The sequence below is a fragment of the Chiloscyllium plagiosum genome, chromosome 7, assembly GCF_004010195.1.
Source record: "Chiloscyllium plagiosum isolate BGI_BamShark_2017 chromosome 7, ASM401019v2, whole genome shotgun sequence".
Classification (NCBI taxonomy): Eukaryota; Metazoa; Chordata; class Chondrichthyes; order Orectolobiformes; family Hemiscylliidae; genus Chiloscyllium; species Chiloscyllium plagiosum.
Genome location: NC_057716.1, coordinates 65,120,317 through 65,141,948, shown reverse-complemented (window position 1 = coordinate 65,141,948; position 21,632 = coordinate 65,120,317). Strand labels below are relative to the sequence as shown.

Here is a 21,632-nt window from a genome sequence, read left to right as displayed (position 1 = left end):
TGGGTGTGAGCATAAGAGGTATAGTTAGTAAGTTTGCAAATGACACCAAAATTGAAGGTGTAGTGGACAGCAAAGATGGTTACCTCAGATTACAACGGGATCTTGATCACATGGGCCAATGGGCTGAAAAGTGGCAGATGGAGTTTAATTTAGATAAATATGAGGTGCTGCATTTTGAGAAAGCAAATCTTAACAGGACTTATACACTTAATGGTAAGGTCCTAGGGAATGTTGCTGAACAAAGAGACCTTGGAGTGCAGATTCATAGCACCTTGAAAGTGGAGTCGCAAGTAGATAGGATAGTGAAGAAGACATTTGGTATGCTTTCCTTTATTGGTCACAGTATTGAGTACAGGAGTTGGGAGGTCACGTTGCTGCTGTACAGGACATTGGTTCGACCACTGTTGGAATATTGCATGCAATTCAGGTCTCCTTCCTATTGGAAGGATGTTGTGAAACATGAAAGGGTTCAGAAAAGATTCAAAAGGATGTTGCCAGGGTTGGAGGATTTGACCTATAGGGAAAGGTTGACTAAGCTGGGGCTGTTTTCCCTGGAGGATCAAAGGCTGAGGGGTGATCTTATAGAGGTTTATAAAATCATGAGGGGCATGGATAGGATAAATAGGCAAAGTCTTTTCCCTGGGGTCGGGGAGTCCAGAACTAGAGGACATAGGTTTAGGGTGAGAGGGGAAAGATATAAAAGAGAACTAAGGGGCAACTTTTTCACACAGAGGGTGGTATGTTTATGGAATGAGCTGCCAGAGGAAGTGGTGGAGGCTAATACGATTGCAACATTTAAAAGGCATATGAATAGGAAGAGTTTGGAGGTATATGAGCCGGGTGCTGGCAGGTGGGACTAGATTAGGTTGGGATACCTGGTCAGCATGGACGAATTGGACCGAAGGGTCTGCTTCCATGCTGTACATCTCTATGACTATCTAATTTTGATGTTGCAAATTTAAAATAATATTTGTCACAATTTTCGATTTTAAATTCTTTGTGAAGGCTAGATTTTGACTGAAATGATTTACCTCAAAAGCTTTAGTAATACCTAAACCAAGTCAACAGTAAAAGTTTGAGAAGCTGCTGTATCTTTTTAAACTCTTGTGAAAATTCTGTATAAAAAGTGTAAATAAATGGCTGGCCGTCAGTGTATGGCAGAAACTCTATTGAGTATTTCCAGAAGTGTCATATACATCATTGAAGCCAAATGTTGAATTGAGGTTTTAAACTTTAAGACAATTATTTGCTGCTTTTTTGATATTTGTTCTTCATTGTACACAACAATCTCAAAACTGAAACCATCAAAATCATTGGCCAGAGATTTGGCTGACCACCTCAGAACTTTGACAAAGACGATGGCAGCTATTGAAACTGTGTAACTGGAATGACAAAGATAGTTGTTGAAGAACTAAATTCAACCTCAACAAGTTTATCATATGTTATTTGAAGATTTCATGATATGAAGAAAGAACTTTAAGAGTGTTTGAGATATGCCAGATTTCAAGGCAAATTAGTAATTTTTTTTACACACATTAAGTCAAGTGCCATGGAGGTCACTCACAAATAAAAAAAACATTGATTTTATTAACAGTCCTCAGGCATTCTTGGTGATATACTTGAATAAAGTGGCTTTATGCTCATAAATTATGCAAAAGGTAAATTTTAATAATGAACACATTATTAATTTAGTTTCTATACACTTGAATGTTTCCCTAACATGTACATTATTTAGGACAAATACTTGCTTCCCACTACAATCTATTGTCATTCTAAGATCAGTAATGGATGACAGCAAATGAAAGCAGGGAAAAAAATTGTCAGAACAAAGAAACACAGTGAATTGGAATGGGAGAACAACGAAAACAATCTTTTTTAATAACACAGAAATTCTAAACTGCTTCATCGAGACGCCATCAGAGACAAGGGTATTATCAGGTTCAGAAGATAAATAAAATTAAGGAAACAGTGTTATGAAGGAGAGATAGGGAAAAGAAGTCTTAATTGAAACATTTCTTGCATTCATGCAAGCAAGAATATGTCAAGGATCACGTTTAGTCTTAAGCAACAGAAAGTAGAGAACGTTTACGGGAAATCAGAGTGTCTTTAACCTGTGTTTCTGCAAGTAGCATCAATATTAAGATCACTCTCCATTTCATTCTGAATTTATTAAATAGGGATTAAATTGATAAAGCATTTGAAAAGTCCAGGAAGGCAACCATGTCATTTGAATGTTGCCTTCTCATGAATGAGATCTTTACTCTAACACTCATCTTAATTAGTATTTGATTTAGGCTCATCTTTGATGCATATTTGTTCATCTTGAGCTAGGATCTCCTGGGTAAAAGGGATGAACGGCCCAGTCAAAGAAATTGGCACATCTTATTACTGACAGTTGTTCCACTTAGTTAATCAACTTTGGTGCAGCATTGGGGTAATGTTCATTGTCGTGGATAATTCAATGAGTGTGGAGGAAACATTTGGAAATATAATATTTAAAGAAAAAGATGGCAGTCATTTAGAGATATAGTTTTTAGATTAGATTAGATTATCTACAGTGTGGAAACAGGCCATTCGGCCCAACAAGTCGACACCGACCCTCTGAAGAGTAATCACCCCGACCCATTGCCCTCTGACTAATGCTCTTAACACTATGGGCAATTTGGCATGGCCAATTCATCTAACCGGCACACCTTTGGATTGTGGGAGGAAACCGGAGCATCCAGAGGAAACCTATGCAGACACAGGGAGAATGTGCAAACTAGTTACAAGAGGAAACTTCAGTTTGCCAAAGCAAAAACAAAGTCATAATTTTAATAATCCTCAGTTGTTTAGGAACAATTGAGATCATTTTAAATTTATTCCACTTCAGTCTTACTGTTTCTGTTGAATAAGATTATTTAACTAAATGCTCTCCTTTTCTGTTGTAATTACATTTTCAGTATGCTTGAAAAAGTGAGAACTGAAAAGTTCCTGTTAAACAAATTGAACTATTTGATTGAAAGCTTACTCACCACATTGGATAAAGGCCAAGCCTCGTACTAACAAAGAGCAAGCCAAACATTACAAACAGGAGGTCACATAATCTTTGACACTTGGCGTAGTTTGCCATTTTAGCTGCCTGTGAATTAAGAAAACATAGTTTAGATTTTCAATGTCTGACCAACATTTGCATGTATTGAATAGGCTGCTCTCCAGAAGAGTTCTGATCTAGGTCAAAAGTGACTCAGCAATTGATTAATCTGTGTCTAGTGAAAAATAATATTACTGTACCAGGATCATTATTTGTGATGGACTCAAAAACTTTGAAATATTTTCTTGTTTAACTAAAATCTATGATTCTTGGTCATATATACAAAGTAACTGACATATTGATTTGTGTTAGCTAATTAAGTTCAGTAAAATGAAATAATATAAATGGAATAAGCAGGAAAATCAAGAAGCGAGCTTATACATAACACTTCAAAAGGAGTAATAAGTCAATTATGTGCTTCAGAACTGACAGACTGATTAATTTATGGTTAATTCCATTTATTGCATAAAGACAATCGTCTTTGAAAATCTATAGATAAAGGATCTCTTTTATGAAATCTATTTAAGTCAAACATAAAAAGAAATCTAGTTGGTAAAGGTAATCTGCCATGTGTGAATAAACTTATAAAATAATTACTATCAATTGTGCTGTTTTTGAGGTTTTAGCAGGACAATTTATAATGAGTTCATGGGATGAATCTTCTTTTGGGCTCAGGAAGACGCAAGCTGTACAATTTTGTGGTTTGTTACCTGTATACCCACCCTATGTGTGATACACATGCTAATTTTTATCTTTTTACTCCAGGGTTGGGTTTACTGGTGTACCTATTCAATAGGGACCAGTTAGAAGGAACATCTAGGTCCTCCAAACAATGGCCTTGAAATTTCAATTGCCAGATAGTTGCAGAGGTATAGACTGCAGTTATGTCGGGACCATCTGGAGATCCCAATGTCTGGAAAATTGAAATTTCATTCAGGCAATCAACTTGTATCTAACCTCTGAAAAAATCCCTTAGAGAAGGATACTTCAGAGGATTCAGACTCTCAACTTTATGGTTACCAGGGAAAGGTTACAGGATTAAAAACCTGCTCCAACTCTTGCATAGCTATTAAACCTGAACCCTTAACTCATCACAGATAGTCCCCAACTAAACCATATTGACCCTCATATGCCCTGACTTGACAATCTTGGCTCCTTACACAACCCATGATCTTGATCCAAATCCTCTAATCTGACCCCACTAGAACTGACAACTATCCCTGAAAACTCCAAACTAACACACCCTTGTTAAGACCCTGTCTTACTGGACTTGACTAGAAACAAACAAGCTGCAGATGCTTGAAGCCAAAGTAGACAGGCAGAATGCTGGAAGAACACAGCAAGCCAGGCAGCATCAGGCTTGCTGTGTTCTTCCAGCTCCTGCCTATCCCATTGGACTTGACAGCACCCTGAAACCCAAACCTCAACCCTGACCTGACCAAACTACACCAGACTGACAATTCCCCAACCCAGTACCACAGCAATTAACAACAGCCCACCCTGACTGAACAACAGCCCACCCTGACTAAAAACACCCATGCAAGCCAGGTCTAGGCAGACCTGACTCAATAACACTGTGCACTGTCAACTCCCTCTTCACCTCCCATAATGCTCAGACACCTAACCTTAACCTGACACCATTGGATGTGGCACCATGCAGCCCTGACACAGAAGGACTGTCAACCTTTGCCTCAAACTGACATGCCAGCACTGACTGAACACTGCTGGACCCAGTTCTGTGTCCCTGACTTGATTTGCCAGATCTATCACCCTCCCCTTCTTGACACCATCATACCATGATCCCCTCACCTGATCCTACATCCCACATCCCCAACTTATCCCAGCTGGACTTGACACTCTTACTAATGAAGGGCTTTTGCCCAAAATGTTGATTTTCCTGCTCCTCGGATGCTGCCTGACCTGTGCTTTTCCAGCACCACACTCTTGACTCTGATCTCCAGCATCTGCAGTCCTCACTTTCGCCTACTCTTCCTACTGGCTCAACACTTCCTCCTACCAAAGCAGCACCGATCCAACCATCCTAACCATGTAGGTGCTCAACCTCCCTTACCCATTTGGTACCCTAGCCCCTCACCCAATTAGCACGCTACCCTCTCACTCACCTGGCACACTGCCCTTCTTCACCCACAGGACACATTAGCCCTCAATCCACATATATCTCAATTCACTTGGCACACTGCCCTCTAATCCATTTACCAAACAATCAATTCAACTATTTGCCACTCTGCCCCTCACTCTCCTGAAAACCAAACCCGAATGGGATCTCCAAACCTTTTTAGACTTTCTGGGCCTATGTCTCAACTCCCAAAAGTGATTAAAGCCTCCCAAATACCTCAACCCAGTCCAAGTCCCATGCTAGCCCATTTGCCCATGCCACCTTTATGACTCCAGCATCCCTCCATGTACTCTAAATAGCTAATCATCCAATATCAACAATGTAAATGCGTTAGGTTCCATGCCAAAATAATGAAGTATTCTTTAATGCTCATAATCCAAGAAGCTAGAAATCGCACTAAATAAACAATCAATTACTACAATTTATTGAAACTGCCATTTTCAGTTAAATGGAGCACCTACCAAGTTGAAACTAATTAACACTTGAAAGTCAACAAAACATTATAATGGCTAATTATCCAAAGGATAGACTTGCCGATCTCTTAGTTATGAACTGTCAGTTCTTTTTTTCAGTTATGAAGAGGGATTGGACGGATTGGGATTGTTTTCCTTGGAACAGAGGAGACTGAGCGGATACATGATTGAGATGTATGAAATTATGAGGGGAAAAGACAGGGTGGATGGGAAAAAAATTCCCCTTGGTTGAAGGACCAATGACCCAGGGTTTAGATTTAAGGTAAGGGGTAAGAGGTTTGGAGGTTTTTTTTAAACTCAAAGGATGGTGGAAATCTGGAACTCACTGCCTGCAAGGGTGGTAGAGACAGAAACCTTCACAACATTTAAGAAGTATTTAGATGTACACTTGCAATACCAAGGCTCATAAAGCTAAAGGTGAAGCGCTGGAAAATGGGATAAGAATAGTTAGGTAGTTGTTTTTGACTGGTACAGACTTAATGCACTGAAAGACCTTTTCTGTGCTGCAGACCCCTATACTCCATGAATAAAAAAAAAGCTGAAGCAATACAGGGGAGCAGGTGGTTAGATTGTTTTAAAGTGTCAAAAAGTAGTTATCCTTTTAAATAACATACCTAATAAAATCACAGAACACAATATGATGGCACGGGCTAACAACATTATCACTGCATTATGGTGCTTATGGAAGGCACAAATAGCATACCTAAATGATTAAATATTCAAGGAGCTACAGCAGAGGAAGTAAATACAATACAGGTAGTTCTCCTATAACGCACATTTTGTAAACACAATTTGGCTGTGACTTGATTTGTGAATTACAGACTTTTTTTTATAAAGCGGTTATTGCGGGATTCCATGAATTACCAGCCGTCTTTGAATTATTCTGCTGGTGCATCTATTGCATTAGGTTGTCATCTGTGTTTTAATTTTTTGCTTCTATCTGCAACGAAGGTAGTTTTGTTTGCTTCCATCAGTGGGAGAATCAAAGTGACACTCTTGAACCTGCTCCCAGGGCTAACAGTTTAATTGTTTCTGGGGTAATACCACATTATTTTCCACCAACTTGATAAAAAAAAAAACCCTATCCCTGATCAACTTCCACTGCTGTCAGGGAATGTGAAAAATTGGAATATTTTGCTGGAACACTTACTGGAATTGAGGGGTGGCGGGGGGCGAGGAACGGGAAGAGAGATAGGGAGCAAAAGCAGGTGCAAATGCAGCGATGTCCAGCGACTGTAGGGCATTTTGTTAAGCAAAGGCTCAGCTGCTGGCGATCCGAACTTTCAACACATGGCGACTTTACAAGAGAGGGTGTATGTGTGTGGATGGGGGGAGGGCAGGGAAGTGTGAAACTAAGGCTGGACCACTGGTGACCCTCATCTCTCCCCACCCCACCTAAGTCATGCCTACTCCAAGGTTACCCAATCTCCGTTTGAATTTGGGGGAGGGAGGATTTGAGAGTCTCGGTCCCTTATTCTCTCTGAAACCCGAGACCCATCAAAACCGCTAGCCGTTTAGAGCATCCCAGCTCTGTACACACCCCAAAAAAAGATTTTACTCGCGCCAAAAGAAAATATCCTGCTTTTTAAAATTCCTCTTTGGAAACACTTTTGGGAATAAGCTTGTTGAGGAGAAGTCCCATTGTTCGAATGCCTTTATCTGCATTATGAAGTGACTTCTTAGCTGGAAATGAAAGTTAGAAGCCATGATAGCATTTAAATAGCACTGAATTCAGCAGCCGGGCCAGTATTGGAAAATTTCAGAAGGAGCATTATTTAATTCAGAAACCCCTTAAACTGTTACGTTTACTGTATTATTTCATTGAAATATATAATTTAAAAACTTACTTAGATTGTGCTATCGTTTGTGAGAGGCTAACAACTATTTTTGTTTCAATTTTTACTGATACTTTTGGTGGTTCGCCCAAACCTATTTTTTCCGTCAGCCCCATTATTTCTATTGCATGGTTTTCTATTAGACGGCATTGCACAGGAACACAACTACGGTTATAGGAGAACTACCTGTAACTATCACTAGAGAAAACATGTTAGAGAAACTAATGCTTGATAAGATGCCTGGACCTGATGGATACATCAGAGGACACTAAAGGATGGGATGCATCCTAGGATATTAGCGGAAGTAGGTACAGCGATAGTGGATGCACTGGAAGTAATCTTCAAGAGGATTAGAAAACTGCCAGTGTAACACCAATATTTAACGAAGGAGACAAAAAAAATGTATGAGTCTATTATAAAGAAGGTAATAGCATAGCATTTAGATGTAGATAATGTGATCAACCACAGTCAGCATGGCTTCATGAAGGGGAAATCATGGCTGATAAATTTACTAGAACTGTCTGAGATGCTAACAAGTACAATGGATAAAGTAGAAGCAGTGGATGCAATATATTTGGATTTTCAGAAGATATTTGTTAAGGTACCATTCATTAGGTTAATTAATAATATAAGAGCCCACAGTGTTCGAGGTAGTATATGAGCATCAATACAAGACTGACTAATATAGAAGATAGAGAGTTTGGATAAGGGAGGATTTTAGAATAGATTAGATTACTTACAGTGTGGAAACAGGCCCTTCGGCCCAACAAGTCCACACCGCCCTGCCGAAGCGCAACCCACCCATACCCCTACCCCGACATTTACATTTACCCCTTACCTAACACTACGGGCAATTTAGCATGGCCAATTCACCTGACCTGCACATCTTTTGGAAGGAAACCGGAGCACCCGGAGGAAACCCACGCAGATACGGGGAGAACGTGCAAACTCCACACAGTCAGTCTCCTGAGGCGGGAATTGAACCCGGGTCTCTGGCGCTGTGAGGCAGCAGTGCTAACCACTGTGCCACCGTGCCGCCCACGCCCAAGTAAACTGTAACTTGTGGTGTACCACAGGGATTAGTGCTGGGGCCACAAGTGCTTGCAATATTAATGACCTGGATGAGGAAAGTGAGTGTGCAATAGCCACGTTTCCAGATGACACTAAGGTATGTGGAACAGCTAGTGGTGAGGATAGCACAGAGTCTGCAGTGGGATATAGACAGTTTAAGTGAGTGGGTGAAAACATGGCAAATGGACCATAATGTGGGAAAATGTAAGGTTATACACTTTGGCAGGAAGAATAGAGGAGCTGCATATTATTTAAATGGAGAAAGACAGCAAAAAGCCACAAAACAGATGGATTTGGGACTCCTCACCCATAAACCACAAAAAGCTAGCAACAAAGTGCCATGGATGATGGAGAAAGCAAATGAAATGTTGATCTTTATTTCAAAAGGGAACATAGTATGAAAGTAGAGAGGTTTTGCTGAAACTATATAAGGCACTTGTCAGATCACAACTGGAACAGTGTCAATTGTTTTAGGCCTTATCCAAGAAAAGGTATACTGGCACAGGAATCAGTCCAGAGAAGTTTCACTTGGCTGATACAGTCGTAGGTATGGATGGCCTGTTTGTGAACAGAGGTTGAGTAGATTGGGCCTGTACTTAATGGAATATAGAACAATGAGAGGCAAAATTCTTGACCCGTACAAAATTCTTCGGAAAAAAAGGACTACTGATGTTGGAAATTAGAAACAAAAATAGAAATTGCTGAAAAAGCTCAGCATATCTGGCAGCATCTGTGGAGAGAAAGCAAAGTTAATATTTTGTATCCCATGATCATTCTTCAGAACTGATTGTAGCCAGGAAAAGGAATGAACACTTTCCTTACCTCTAAAAGAAAATCAGATGCGTCATGAAGGCACATGACCAGTGTTCCTACACGCACCATGTTGTTGACATATGAAAACGTTATAAGTGCTATTGTTGCAAAGTGATGCACAAACATAATGGCAAAGTCCTAAAACAAGAAGAAAAAGCTAGGTAATCATTAAGTGAAAACTTCACATCAGCTCTCCAGTACACTACATGGCGTACAATTGCAGACTTAGAATTAAAGTAACATCATAGGATTTTGACAATTCATTTTTAGTTGAGTATCTGATGGAATATAATGCTTACTTCAAGATAATAATGATTACAAATGCTCCCAATGGCACACTTCTTCAGCTTTTCTCAAATAATTAATAGAATTTTTAGTTTTGACTTTATTCCTTCAGAATAAGGATTAATTGCAACTTCTAAACACTATTTTATGCCTCATTGTATTTTTTAATTTGTGGAGTAATGACCAATATATTCAACTCCCTTTAAGACTATATTCAATGGTGTGCTATCCCAACACCCAGTTAATGCTTGTTCAAGTTGCAAAAGTGCTTAGTTGATAATAGTCAACAGTGTTATATTACTTTCCAGAAGATAATTCACAAATGGTTAGAATTTTGTCAAGGAGAACTTTTGGAACAGTTACAGTGGATTAAGAACAAGAGGTCGGATATGTCATTGGTGATAGGCAGGTTGTCAGTGATGACTTGGAGTTTAGTTTAATTGTTACCCAGAAGTCACCTTAAATTTTTAATAGTCTAACATTTGCTGGGTAATTATTAAGCTTAACTGAGTTAGAACTCTTTAAAATTCTTGGCTTTTTGGGCTTTTTTAGATGGTTCCAGATGCAGGAGAATTGCCTATCAGAAGTATCAATTTCCCAGGCAATTCCCACAAATTCTGGACATTGGGATTCCACATGGCCCTGAACTGCAACTCCATTCAACACTGTTACAATGACTATCAGGTGATTGAGATATCCAGACAAATGTCCCTTACACTGCTGATGGGGAAGCTCTTGCCACTCAAAACAAAATCTTCCAGAAGCCATTAATATGGATGTTTAAAATATCATGCTCACAGTTAAGTTTGAATACCAAGTGCCCATCAGCTACTATTCAAGCTTCACATTCCAACTCACGGAATCAGAATTCTTTGGTGTTTGGTGTGTGTCTGTGCTGTGATCACGAGGATGATGGTAATACAGAAATTATATTTTAGGGTGAGGGATACTGCTTGTTACGCTATTCATGAACAGTTAATTAATGTTTTGTCGGCACGTAATTGTTAAATTGAATTCTTTATGGCTGGGAACAGCATGGGAAGGATTAAAAATTTCAGCCACACAAAATCACTAGCTCACAGGTCAGACAGGCTGATTACTGTAGGATGCACAAAGTGAATAATATAATTGATAATAAGAGTGGATATGATGGAGCAGTTTGTGGTCCCATTTTCTGGGAGGTGAATTAATGAGAGACATGTATTGTTTCCTCTGGGATGGCTGTGTTATTAAGTTCCTTTAAGTGGCCAGAGATAAGCCTTCCCCAGGATCAGGAACCCTCAGAACAAATGGCACACCCATACAGAGCAGCTCACCACTCATTTTTCTCAGCAGCTCCACTGGGGAGGCAGTAAGCCACTGCACGCCTACTATTATGAAGTGAACCCAACCACAGTTAGATAAAGCAGGGTTTTGTGGGCTTGGGGCCACAGGGGATGGTATGTAAGGGGGATTGGCAGCAACAGCAGAGGTTGGTTCTCAGTTGAGACTCTGCTTTCCAATGTTTAATGCCTTGATCAGGCACTGAGTACTTTGAAGGAGGGACCCTATTGCAAGAGATCACAAACAACCTATGCCGGTTTCCTTGTCTGTCCCCTCACATGAAAACAAGCTGCTTACTGCTTGGTTAATATTTGTGGTGGCTGACTGGACCCCTTAGTGGTTGTTAATTCATGGCCTGAAATAGCTGTGGGACAGGAAACCCACTTCAGGTTTTTCCACGTCAGACCTAACATTCACAAGGGTAAGTGGACAAATGGGAGATACTCACACACCACCACCTCCTCTTAATTAATTGTCAAATACAACATGAGAGAGGGCATGAAATACTTCAGTAGAGTCTGAGCTGCAAATTTAGTCACTCTATATTTTCAATGCATATAATCATCATGTGCCACATGACATAGCTTTGGGGAAAGGGTTTCGATAGGCCTTCCAAGGATATTGAGTGATATATCTTGGTTAATTTTATCCAATAAACAATCAGTTTCAATATCGGCGCGTTTTCTTTCAAGAAATAGCTTTTGTATTAAAGCCAAGCACAGTGTAAAGGTTAAGTGAGTGGCATCATTATTGTATTGAGAATAGCAACATACACAATATCATTGCTTATATTACACTCAGTGCATCTGCAGTTTTATTGAACCAAACCATCTCTTGGATTATGGTATGAGGTTTCACAGCTTCATTTTCACTATCACTGAAAGTGTATAGTGCTCAGTTCATCTGTCAAGAAAAGGAGAAACATGTGGCCATGCCATAGTCCAGTATTCTGTTTATTGAGTATGAATCCTTTGCTGTTTGACATAGAACATAGAATGTTACAGCACAGTACAGGCACTTTAGCCCTCAATGTTGCACTGACCTGTGAAAATAATCTGATGCCCATCTAACCTACACCGTTCCATTATTATCCATATGTATGTTCTATGCCTATTTAAATGCCTTTAATGTCAGCTGGTCTACCACTGTTCCAGGCAGGCTGTTCCACACTTCTACTACTCTCTGAATGAAGAAACTACCCCTAATATCTGTCACCCCTCAATTTAAAACTATGTTAGCCTTCACCATCCGATGAAAAAGGCTTTCACAGTCCATCCTATCTAACCCTCTGATGATCGTAAACTTCTTGATTAAGTCACCTCTCAACTTTCTTCTCTCCAATGAAAACAGTTCCAGTTTCCTCAGCCTTTCCTCATAAGACCTTCCTTCCATATCATGCAACATGCTAGTAAATCTTCTTTAAACCCTTTCCACATCCTTCCTCTAAGGATGACCAGAACTGCACACAATACTCCAAGTGTGGCCATACCAGTATCTTGTGCAACTGAAGCATGACCTCGTGGCTCCGAAACTCAATCCACCTATCAATAAATGCTAACACACCATATGCTTTCTTAACAATCCTATCAACCTGGGTGGCAACTTTCTGGGATTTATGCACCTGGACACCAACATCTCTCTGTTCATCTATACTGCCAAGAATTTTACCATTAGCTCAATACTCTACATTCCTGTTACTTCTTCTGAACTACCTCACACTTTTCTGCATTAAACTCCATTTGCCACTTCTCAGCCCAGCTCCACGTCTTATCTATGTCCCTCTGTAATCCACATCATCCTTCGGCACTATCACAACTTTGCCGACCTTAGTGTCATCCGCAAATTTATTAACCCATCCTTCTATGCCCACATCCAGATCATTTGTAAAAATGACGAACAACAGTGGCCCCAAAACAAAAGATCCTTGTGGCACACCACTGGTAGCTGAGCAGCTGGATGAACATTTCCCATCAACCACCACCCTCTGTCTTCTTTTAGCTAGCCAATTTCTAATCCAAACTGCTAAATCATCTTCAATCCCAAAAATCTGTATTTTGTGCAATAGCCTACCATGTGGAACCTTATCAAATGCCTTAATGAAGTCCATATACACAACATCAACCGCTTTACCTTCATCCACCTGTTTTGTCAGCTTCTCGAAGAACTCAATAAGCTTAGCTAGGCATGACCTACACTTCACAAAGCCGTGTTGACTATCCCTAATCAAATTATCCCTTTCCAGATGACTATAAATCCTATCTCTTATAACCTTTTCCAACATGTTAGCCATAACCAAAGTAAGGCTCACTGACCCATAATTAACAGGGTTGTCCCGACTCCTCTTCTTAAACAAGGGAACAAAATTTGCTATCGTCCAGTCTTCTGGCACTACTCCTGTCAAAATGATGACATAAAGATCAAAGCCAAAGGCTCTGCAATCTCTTCCCTGGTTTCCCAGAGAATCTGAGGATAAATCCCATCTGGCCCAAGAGACTTAACTATTTTCAGATCTCGCAAAATTGCTAAAAAACCTCTCTTTGTCAACGGTAATCCCATCAAATGTTGTAGCCTATATCTCCGTACTCTCACTAACATCGCCCCTTTGCAATGTGAATACTTACAAGAAGTATCCATTAAGTGCTTCCCCTATGTCCTCAGATTCTACACACAATTTTCCACTACTATCTTTGATTGGCCCTAATCTTACTCTAGTCATTCCATTATTTCTTAAAATACCTAGAGAAGGCCTTAGGGTTTTCCTTGATCCTATCAGCCAGCAACTTCTCATGTTTCCTCCTGTCTCTTCTTAGATCGCTCTTTAGATCTTTTCTGGGTAACTTATAACTCTCAAGTCCTCTAACTGAGCCTTCACGCCTCATCCTCACATAAGCCTTCTTCGTCTTGACAGGAGCTTCAATTTCTTTAGTAAACCATGGCTCCCTCTCTTAACAACAATCTCCCTGCCTGATAGGTATATACCTGATAGGTTCAATGGTATCACTTCTCAGGATGCTGGACAAATAAAATAACAGGAGTAGTCAACAACATGAAACCAAGACAGTACCTACCAGAAACATGATAGGAAGACAGGAACAAAATCAATTCTCTGTGATTGGCTTGCTAATTCCTCAATTTGAATTGTACCTAGGCTTTATTGAAAGGTGGTCTTGAACCCCAAACAGGGGCACACTTCTTTGAACCTTCTGCCACAGAACGTTTTGCTTTTGCATCAACAACTGTAACAATATTTCCTAAATACCTCTACTTTATTCTCATGTGATCTATTTCCTTTGCTGTGCCACATAATTTGCTTTAAAGGAGAGCTGTAAAATTGCTCTTTTTGCTGGATTTTTTCACAGATTGTTTGTTACAAACCAACCTCCCTCGGCCTGCACACTTCAGCCTGCAGCTTACTCAGATTAAGTAGCTTTTATTTTGTACCCTCTAAATGTTTGAGCTCTCCCAGTAGTTGCTGGTACCCCTATTACACCAAGTTGCACTCACCCAGCATCCCTGTGCTCACCAATCCACTTTCACCATCAAACCAGTAATGCCTCAAATTTAAAATTCTCAAGTTTGTTTTCAAATCTTCCATGACCCGCCCCTACCTATCTCTCTAACTTCCTTCCAGCACACAATCCATGACACTAATCTAATTCCAGCCACTACACATCTGCAATTTTAATTAATTTATCTTGGAGGCAGAGCTTTTCATATCAGAATCTCTAAATACTGGGACTTCCCTAAAATGTTTCAGTTCCTGACTTTGCTCTCTTCTCCTGTAAGATGTTCCATTAAATCTACATCTTTGGTGAAGTCTTTGTTCATCTGCCTTCATCTTTTATTGAGTTGCTTGCTGTCAAATTTTGTTTGATCATGTTCCTGTGAAACATCTTGGGATGTTTGACTGCATTGAAGGTGACATACAAATTCAAATTGTTGCTGTTTTTAAAGGAAATTCACATTTTCTCACAGCACAGGAGGAAGTCCTCTGTCTTGTCTACATTAGCTGTCTGAATGAGCAATTTCTGGATTAGAGTGGTGCTGGAAAAGCACAGGTCAGGCAGCATCCAAGGAGCAGGAAAATTAATGTTTCGGGCTCCTGATGAAGGGTTTTTGCCCAAAACATCAATTTTCCAATTCCTTGGATGCTGCCTGACCTGCTGTGCTTTTCCAGCACCACTCTAATCCAGACTCGGGTTTCCAGCATCTGCAGTCCTCATTTTTACCTGAATGAGCAATTTACCTAGTGTCTCTCTCTACCTTGTCCCCATAACTCTGTACATTCTTCCTCTTTAGAATTCCCTTTTGAATGCTTCAATTGAACCTGCCTCCACCACCACACTCTCCAGTACTGCATTCCAGATCTGAACTGCTCACAAAATGAAGAAGATTTTCCTTGGACCAGGATCATCTGAGGTACATTTGAGAATAAGATTGAGAATTGATTGAGCGCTCCCATTGTTAGAAAACTGTGAATCAACATTCCTAAAAGATCAGAATACACCCTCCAAGTACACTATCATACTTTAGAACTTTGGAAGCTTGTTTCTTTGGAAGATGCACTGGAAGAATTTGCCAAATTCTTCCAGTGCATCTTTCTGAAAAACAAGCTTCCAAAGTTCTAAAGTATGATGGTTTCTGTGAGAGTAGGATTTGCAGCTAATCAATAAGATATTTGTAAGGTGGTAACATGCACAAGGGATGCATTTTTATAACTGAAATTAGTTCAAATCATGTTACCACATCAACTGCTCACCAAATATAACCTCACCACCACCTTCAAGTGTGCCTCCAAGCCACTCACCATCCTGAGTTGGAAATCTCTTGCTGCTCCTCCAATGTCACTGGGTCAAACTCCTGGAATTCCCTATCTAATTGCATTCTGGGTCAACCTACAGCAGGTGGATTGTGGCTGTTCAAGAAGGCAGCTCACCACCATCTTCTCAAGGGCAACTAGGGATGGGCAATAAATGCTGACCAGGCAGCAATGCCACATTCCACAAATGAATAAAAAAAAACTCAGTCTGAAAATTTCATGGCAATGCTGCCATTGAAAATCTGGTGATATCCTGGAAATAACAGCTCCCCAAGTTTGCTAGGAGGGACTTACCTTTCCTATAAGTCAAAGTAAAACTGGGCATTTTAAAACTGAAATTAGGGTTTGGGGTGGGAGTGGATGCTAGTGGCAGGGAGATGGGCAGCTGAGAATCTCATTATGGGTAATTGGTAGGTCCTGCTGAATTTCAAGATTGATCTTATTTGATTGTCATTTTGTTCCCTTTCTTTCCAAATAGCCAGCCATATTGAGAGGCCGGAGGGATGCCTTCCTATCTCATATTAACAATGAGATTTGACACTTTGATTAGAACTGTAAAGCACCATTGATAGTAAACATTTTTGCATCAACCAGTTCAGTAACATTATCTCACATCTCTGGAGCAGGTTGTACTTGAACACAGGCTTTCTGACCCAGAGGTAGGGCATGACCACTCCACAAGAAGAATCCAATCATTAATTGTAAATATCAATCAACCTGCTCAGATATGTTATTACATACATCTGGACCAGCTGGGATTCCTGGCTCAGATGCGGGGACATTACGACTGCATCACAAGAGCTCCACCTAACTTTAATCTTAACTGATATGATTGTAACTCAAGGGATTGTGGTGGCCCTGGCTTTGAAGCAATTAATTCTGTTCTTGATTCCCTACTTCTACTTTCAACTCAGGATTAAGAGGCATGCATCACTTTGATTTGGTTACATATAGTAGAATTGAGAAGAGATGAAGCATGATAAGATGCCAGCTCTACATGTTCCTCATCAAATAAGTAACCAATTTATCAAATACTTGCAAATGAAGTGTAAAACTTCCATATTTAATTCAATCTGCCTAACTAAATACACATGTATTTGAATTTATTTTGGATGCGAAGGTGTTATCTCGCCAAACAAATAACTGCAAGATGCAATTTGTTTTGCTGGTACCAAAGCACATTCAAAACTAATTTCTCAATATTTCCTCCTCATAGTGTTAGTTATATAGAGGATTCACTGTACACGAACAGCACCTAAAAAGACACATTTATCTGCAGCATTTCTTACAACTCATCCAATACTTTCAGACTCTGGATGCAGACTCCATCTGGACATTTGGTACAGCATTGTGATAAGTCTGTTCTTAATAAAGATGTTTATTAATTCACTGTTACTAGTTCATGAAAGAAATATCTTCTCAAGAAGATTTGGGAAAAAAAAATGAACTCAGAGAATTTTAATCTTAATTAAGGAGGCTGCAAGCCATTTCTGAATATAAAGTTAACAATTAGCTGAAATAAATCATACAAAGGGGCAAATATGACATAATCCTGGCATTACACATTGTATTAAAAAAAATGCACCCAATGGTGCCTTTCGTTTCCTAAGCCTGTTGCACAAATTCTGAAATAAATGTTTGAGGTTAGAAACTGGTTGTTGTTCTTCAGGGAATAATACCTCATGCTTGGTCTGTTAGTGGCACTGTTGCCTTAATTTGTCATGACTGCTGTTCAAGGGTTCTGGACAATTGCCAAAAACAATCACTTGTGATCTGAAATTTTGCAGGCAAGCTGCCAGCATATGAAGAGCAAGTATGGGAAGTCCACTCTACCTATTAAAATGAGGCCCCAGAATCAATACTGATCTAGCATTGGGACTACATGTTCCAGGAGAGTTATCCTTTCCTGGACCTCATTTCGGTTGGCCTAATGATGATACCAAAGTTCAATTTCACGATTGCTTCGTTTCTCAGAAAGAACAGGTAGAATTGGTAAATGCACAAAGAAAACATCACACAGCTATTTTGCAGATCATTTGCACTACAACTGCAGTGATGACGTGATGAGGTTACACTTCACTGTGATGTTCCAGTTACGGCATAAATATAGCATGACCAGACTGATGTGCAGAAAGACTCTCTGGAGTGCATTTGCTTCCAAGACAGTTTGTATCTTAACACCTAACGTATACTACACAATATATTAGCACATGTGAAGACAAAACTGCTTTGCATCAGTGATTAATTTATCATGTAAACTGACTCTTAACATAACAACTTAAATTTAAATGAAACAAAAAAAAGTTATCATATTCTCCTGACAGTTCATTATTTTAAGCAGTGCTGTTAAAATATATTTTTAAATAATACAAATTGTTAACATCAATTTAAGTAATTAATTAAGTTGATCTTGGTCATCAACCTTCCTAAATTAAATAACATTTTTACTACTATTGCTTGAAAATCTTGTCAGTGCATAGGCATTTGTGCTCATTGAAGCAGTGAAATAATACATAGTCCATGAAGATTTAGATAGCAATTAAATTAATTTGCCTTGCACTGCATCAAAAATGTCTTTTAAATTAACTGTGAGAACGGTATTGAAAAGTGACAGACTCTTGTGTATAGAAATTAAGCAAGAGAAAGGAACAGAGAGCGAGCAACACACTGTATTCGTGTACAGTGCTGAAAGTCTCCACAATGAACCATTTATGGATGCAAGAACTGAAAATAAAACAGAGGCACAATGTGCATACAGTCAGCAGGTACCGTATAAGGCAAGGAGATTATCATAAATGTGGGAAAACTTCAAGTACTTGTAGGTCTCAGTCTGACTGTATAAACAGAATAATTTTTCAGATTATGTTTCAAATATTATTTAAAACAAATGCTAATGTTATGATACTTTTACTACCTTGTCAAAAGCCTTGCTCTGCACTATGATTTCAGAACAGTGACTTCTATTGCTCGACATTATATAAAACTTGAATCTCTTTGCCCACCTAAGACAGGAAAACAAAACATGGGCTAATTCAAAACATAAAATGGATTTGAACAATAGCATGCTGTTACAATTTCTCATTAATCTTCTCTGTCAATGTTCTCTTTTCCTGGAGATCCAAGCTGCACCACAGATCCATGGACAATTGCAGAGTGCACAAGTGGCCAGTTTGGCTGCTTTTGATTGTGATCAAGAGTGGATTGTGGCATGCAATATCAGAACCAGGAACTCCAGCTGAAAAAAAAGTTTGGTCTGTTGCAGAAGAGTGCAAATCAAGCCTAATGTGTCTTATATCATTTGTTGCTATGAGCAAAATCAAATTTCTATGATTCAATTTTCAGTGTTTAGCACAAAAGGATACTACGTAAACATAAAACTTGACATCATGGAACATAACGAATGTGGTGTGCAGAAAATGCTTATGCACTGACAAGGTTTTCATGCAATAGTAGTAAAAATGCTATTTAACGTAGGAAGGCTGATGATCAAGATCAACTTAATTAATTACTTAAACTGATGGTCACAACAAATGTGGCTATGTTCTGGGATTTTCACTCACAAAAATTGAAAGTATAAATCTAATGGAATTGTGTTCATCTGCTCTGAAAACATAACTAGTAAGAATAAATGTCATGTAAAATTTGAACAAACATTTCCATGCCGTCAGTACCTAGTATTAATGTAACAGCAAGGAGGAAAGGTTTGAAATAATTACAGATTAGTACACAAAGTGCATACAAAAATATTAAAATGTATGAAATGTTGAACAGTAGCCAAGCATGATTAAGTGCGACATTGCCAAGCTGCAAGGTTGTGATAAACTTTTCAACAGTGGGAGGTAATGAAACATACACTGTGATAATGTTCTGTAAAAGCCTACATGTGTTCATTATTTAAAATAAAGTTACTTCAGATTGAATGAACTTGGAATTTCAATTAGATGTCTTTTGTTCTTTTATATTCCTCCTGCTGTCTTTGGTGTTTTCAGTATAATTATCTCCAAAATTACTCTTGGGAGCTGATAGAGCAGATACTGTTCCAGATGCTATTAGATTTCCTGTTTAATAATAGCATTCAAAAGTACAGTACCAACAATTGGATATGCTGCCTGGAAGAAGGTAAGTCACTTTGTTTTATTTTGAGAAATATAGTGAAATTTTGATCAAATGGTTAAAATCCTAATTACATATCCTCACCTCACATTTGCCACAATATGTTTTTCTTTGCAAATGTAAGTGCAATGGCCAGAATCAACATTTAAAAAAACACTTCCTCTAAGTAACCCACTTTTTGAACCATTGCAAACCATTTATCCTAATAATATTTCAATGTAGGTGCAATATTCCCTCTATGAAAGTGGCAAGGGATGTGATAAGAAGTGGACAAAATAGCTCTGGAGAGAAACTCACCTTCCTCTCACCCCATTTGTGATTAAGTGCTGGGTGAGAAGATCCATGAGTGAATTCTTTGGCTTACCATCTATTAAACCCTTTAAATGGTTAATTAATGGTCAGTAAAGAGGCTCAGTTCATTCCTTCTTGATCACATACTTCCCCAATGGCAAGTCAGGTGGCTACTTCTCCAAATGGGAAACCAATTTGACTGACCTTCCGGGTAGAAGGTCTCAAATGTTCTCAATCTCAGGGGAATATGAAGAATAGATGATGGGCAAGAGGGTGCCCTCTGAACGTCAATCCTGCACTTACATCTGACCTCTAACCCACTCATCCTGTGACTCCCATTCCATGGGAAGTAAGAAATAAAAACTTTCTCAGTGCTGGATCCACTAAGGAGCAATCATCGACTGGTATACTTGCCTTTGCTCACCTACAGGTTCTGCTATAACGTGCATTTTGTCAGCGCAAATTGACTATAATGCGATTGACAAATTGTGGATGTTGTTTGTACAACACGCACTTTCCACTGAAGAGGTAGAGAGATTTTCTATTAGCGATTTTCTACAGCATGATTTTCTATAGCGCGAGGTTGCAGAGGAACAGCGTTACAGCAGAATGACCTATATCAGGTCCTAATAAGTTAATTGGTGGGCAATCGAGGAGAGGGATGGGGAATATTAGTTGCCACTTAACATGCATGCCTCCGCACTTAGATATAACTTGTGAAAATTCTGCCCATTGAATTTGAGAGTGATGAATGTTAGTTTGAAACTAGAGTACTAAGTTTAAACAGGCACAGGAATGAGATGTAACTGATAGATTGTGAAATTAGTTTAAAAGGTCTGATGATAAATAAACATCAACAAAAATTTTTTCAAAATTCATAACTTTCAATGAGTGCATATTCCTTTGATAAATAAAACTTCTTTGGAAAAGTGATCTATCCTTAGCATACTAAAGGGAATACGAATTGTATTCACTGAAGAGACTTCTAGTGCTGCCAAGAACAAAAACAAGCCTGAGGATTGGGAGAATTTGAGAAACAAGCAAAAGATGACCAAAAATTTGGTAATGAGGGAGAAGATAGAATATTGTTAGCATGAAACATAAAAACAAATACTGACAGCTTCTTTAAATACTGACAAAAAGAGATTAGCAAACATGAATGCGGCTTCCTAAGATGTTAAACAGAAGAAGTTATTTTGGGGGAATAAGGAATTGTCAAAAATGTACTATAAACCGACCGACTCCCACAGCCACCTAGATTACACCTCCTCCCACCCTGCCCCCTGTAAAAACGCCATCCCATATTCCCAATTCCTTCGCCTCTGCCGCATCTGCTCCAATGAGGACCAATTCCAATACCGAACAACCCAGATGGCCTCCTCCTTCAAAGACCGCAATT

At 39.2% G+C, this 21,632-nt stretch overlaps 1 protein-coding gene across 3 annotated transcripts in view; it reads right to left on the bottom strand.

The window, feature by feature from the left end:
* cers6 (ceramide synthase 6) overlaps positions 1-21,632 on the bottom strand; it is a 250,358-nt gene that overhangs the window by 18,415 nt on the left and 210,311 nt on the right. For all 3 annotated transcript variants that reach the window (XM_043693925.1, XM_043693926.1, XM_043693927.1), the window contains exons 7-8: positions 9,412-9,540; positions 3,015-3,121 (exon numbers count right to left, since the gene is read on the bottom strand). In XM_043693925.1, coding sequence (XP_043549860.1) covers positions 3,015-3,121; positions 9,412-9,540 — 236 coding nt within the window. The remainder of the gene's footprint in view (positions 1-3,014; positions 3,122-9,411; positions 9,541-21,632) is intronic.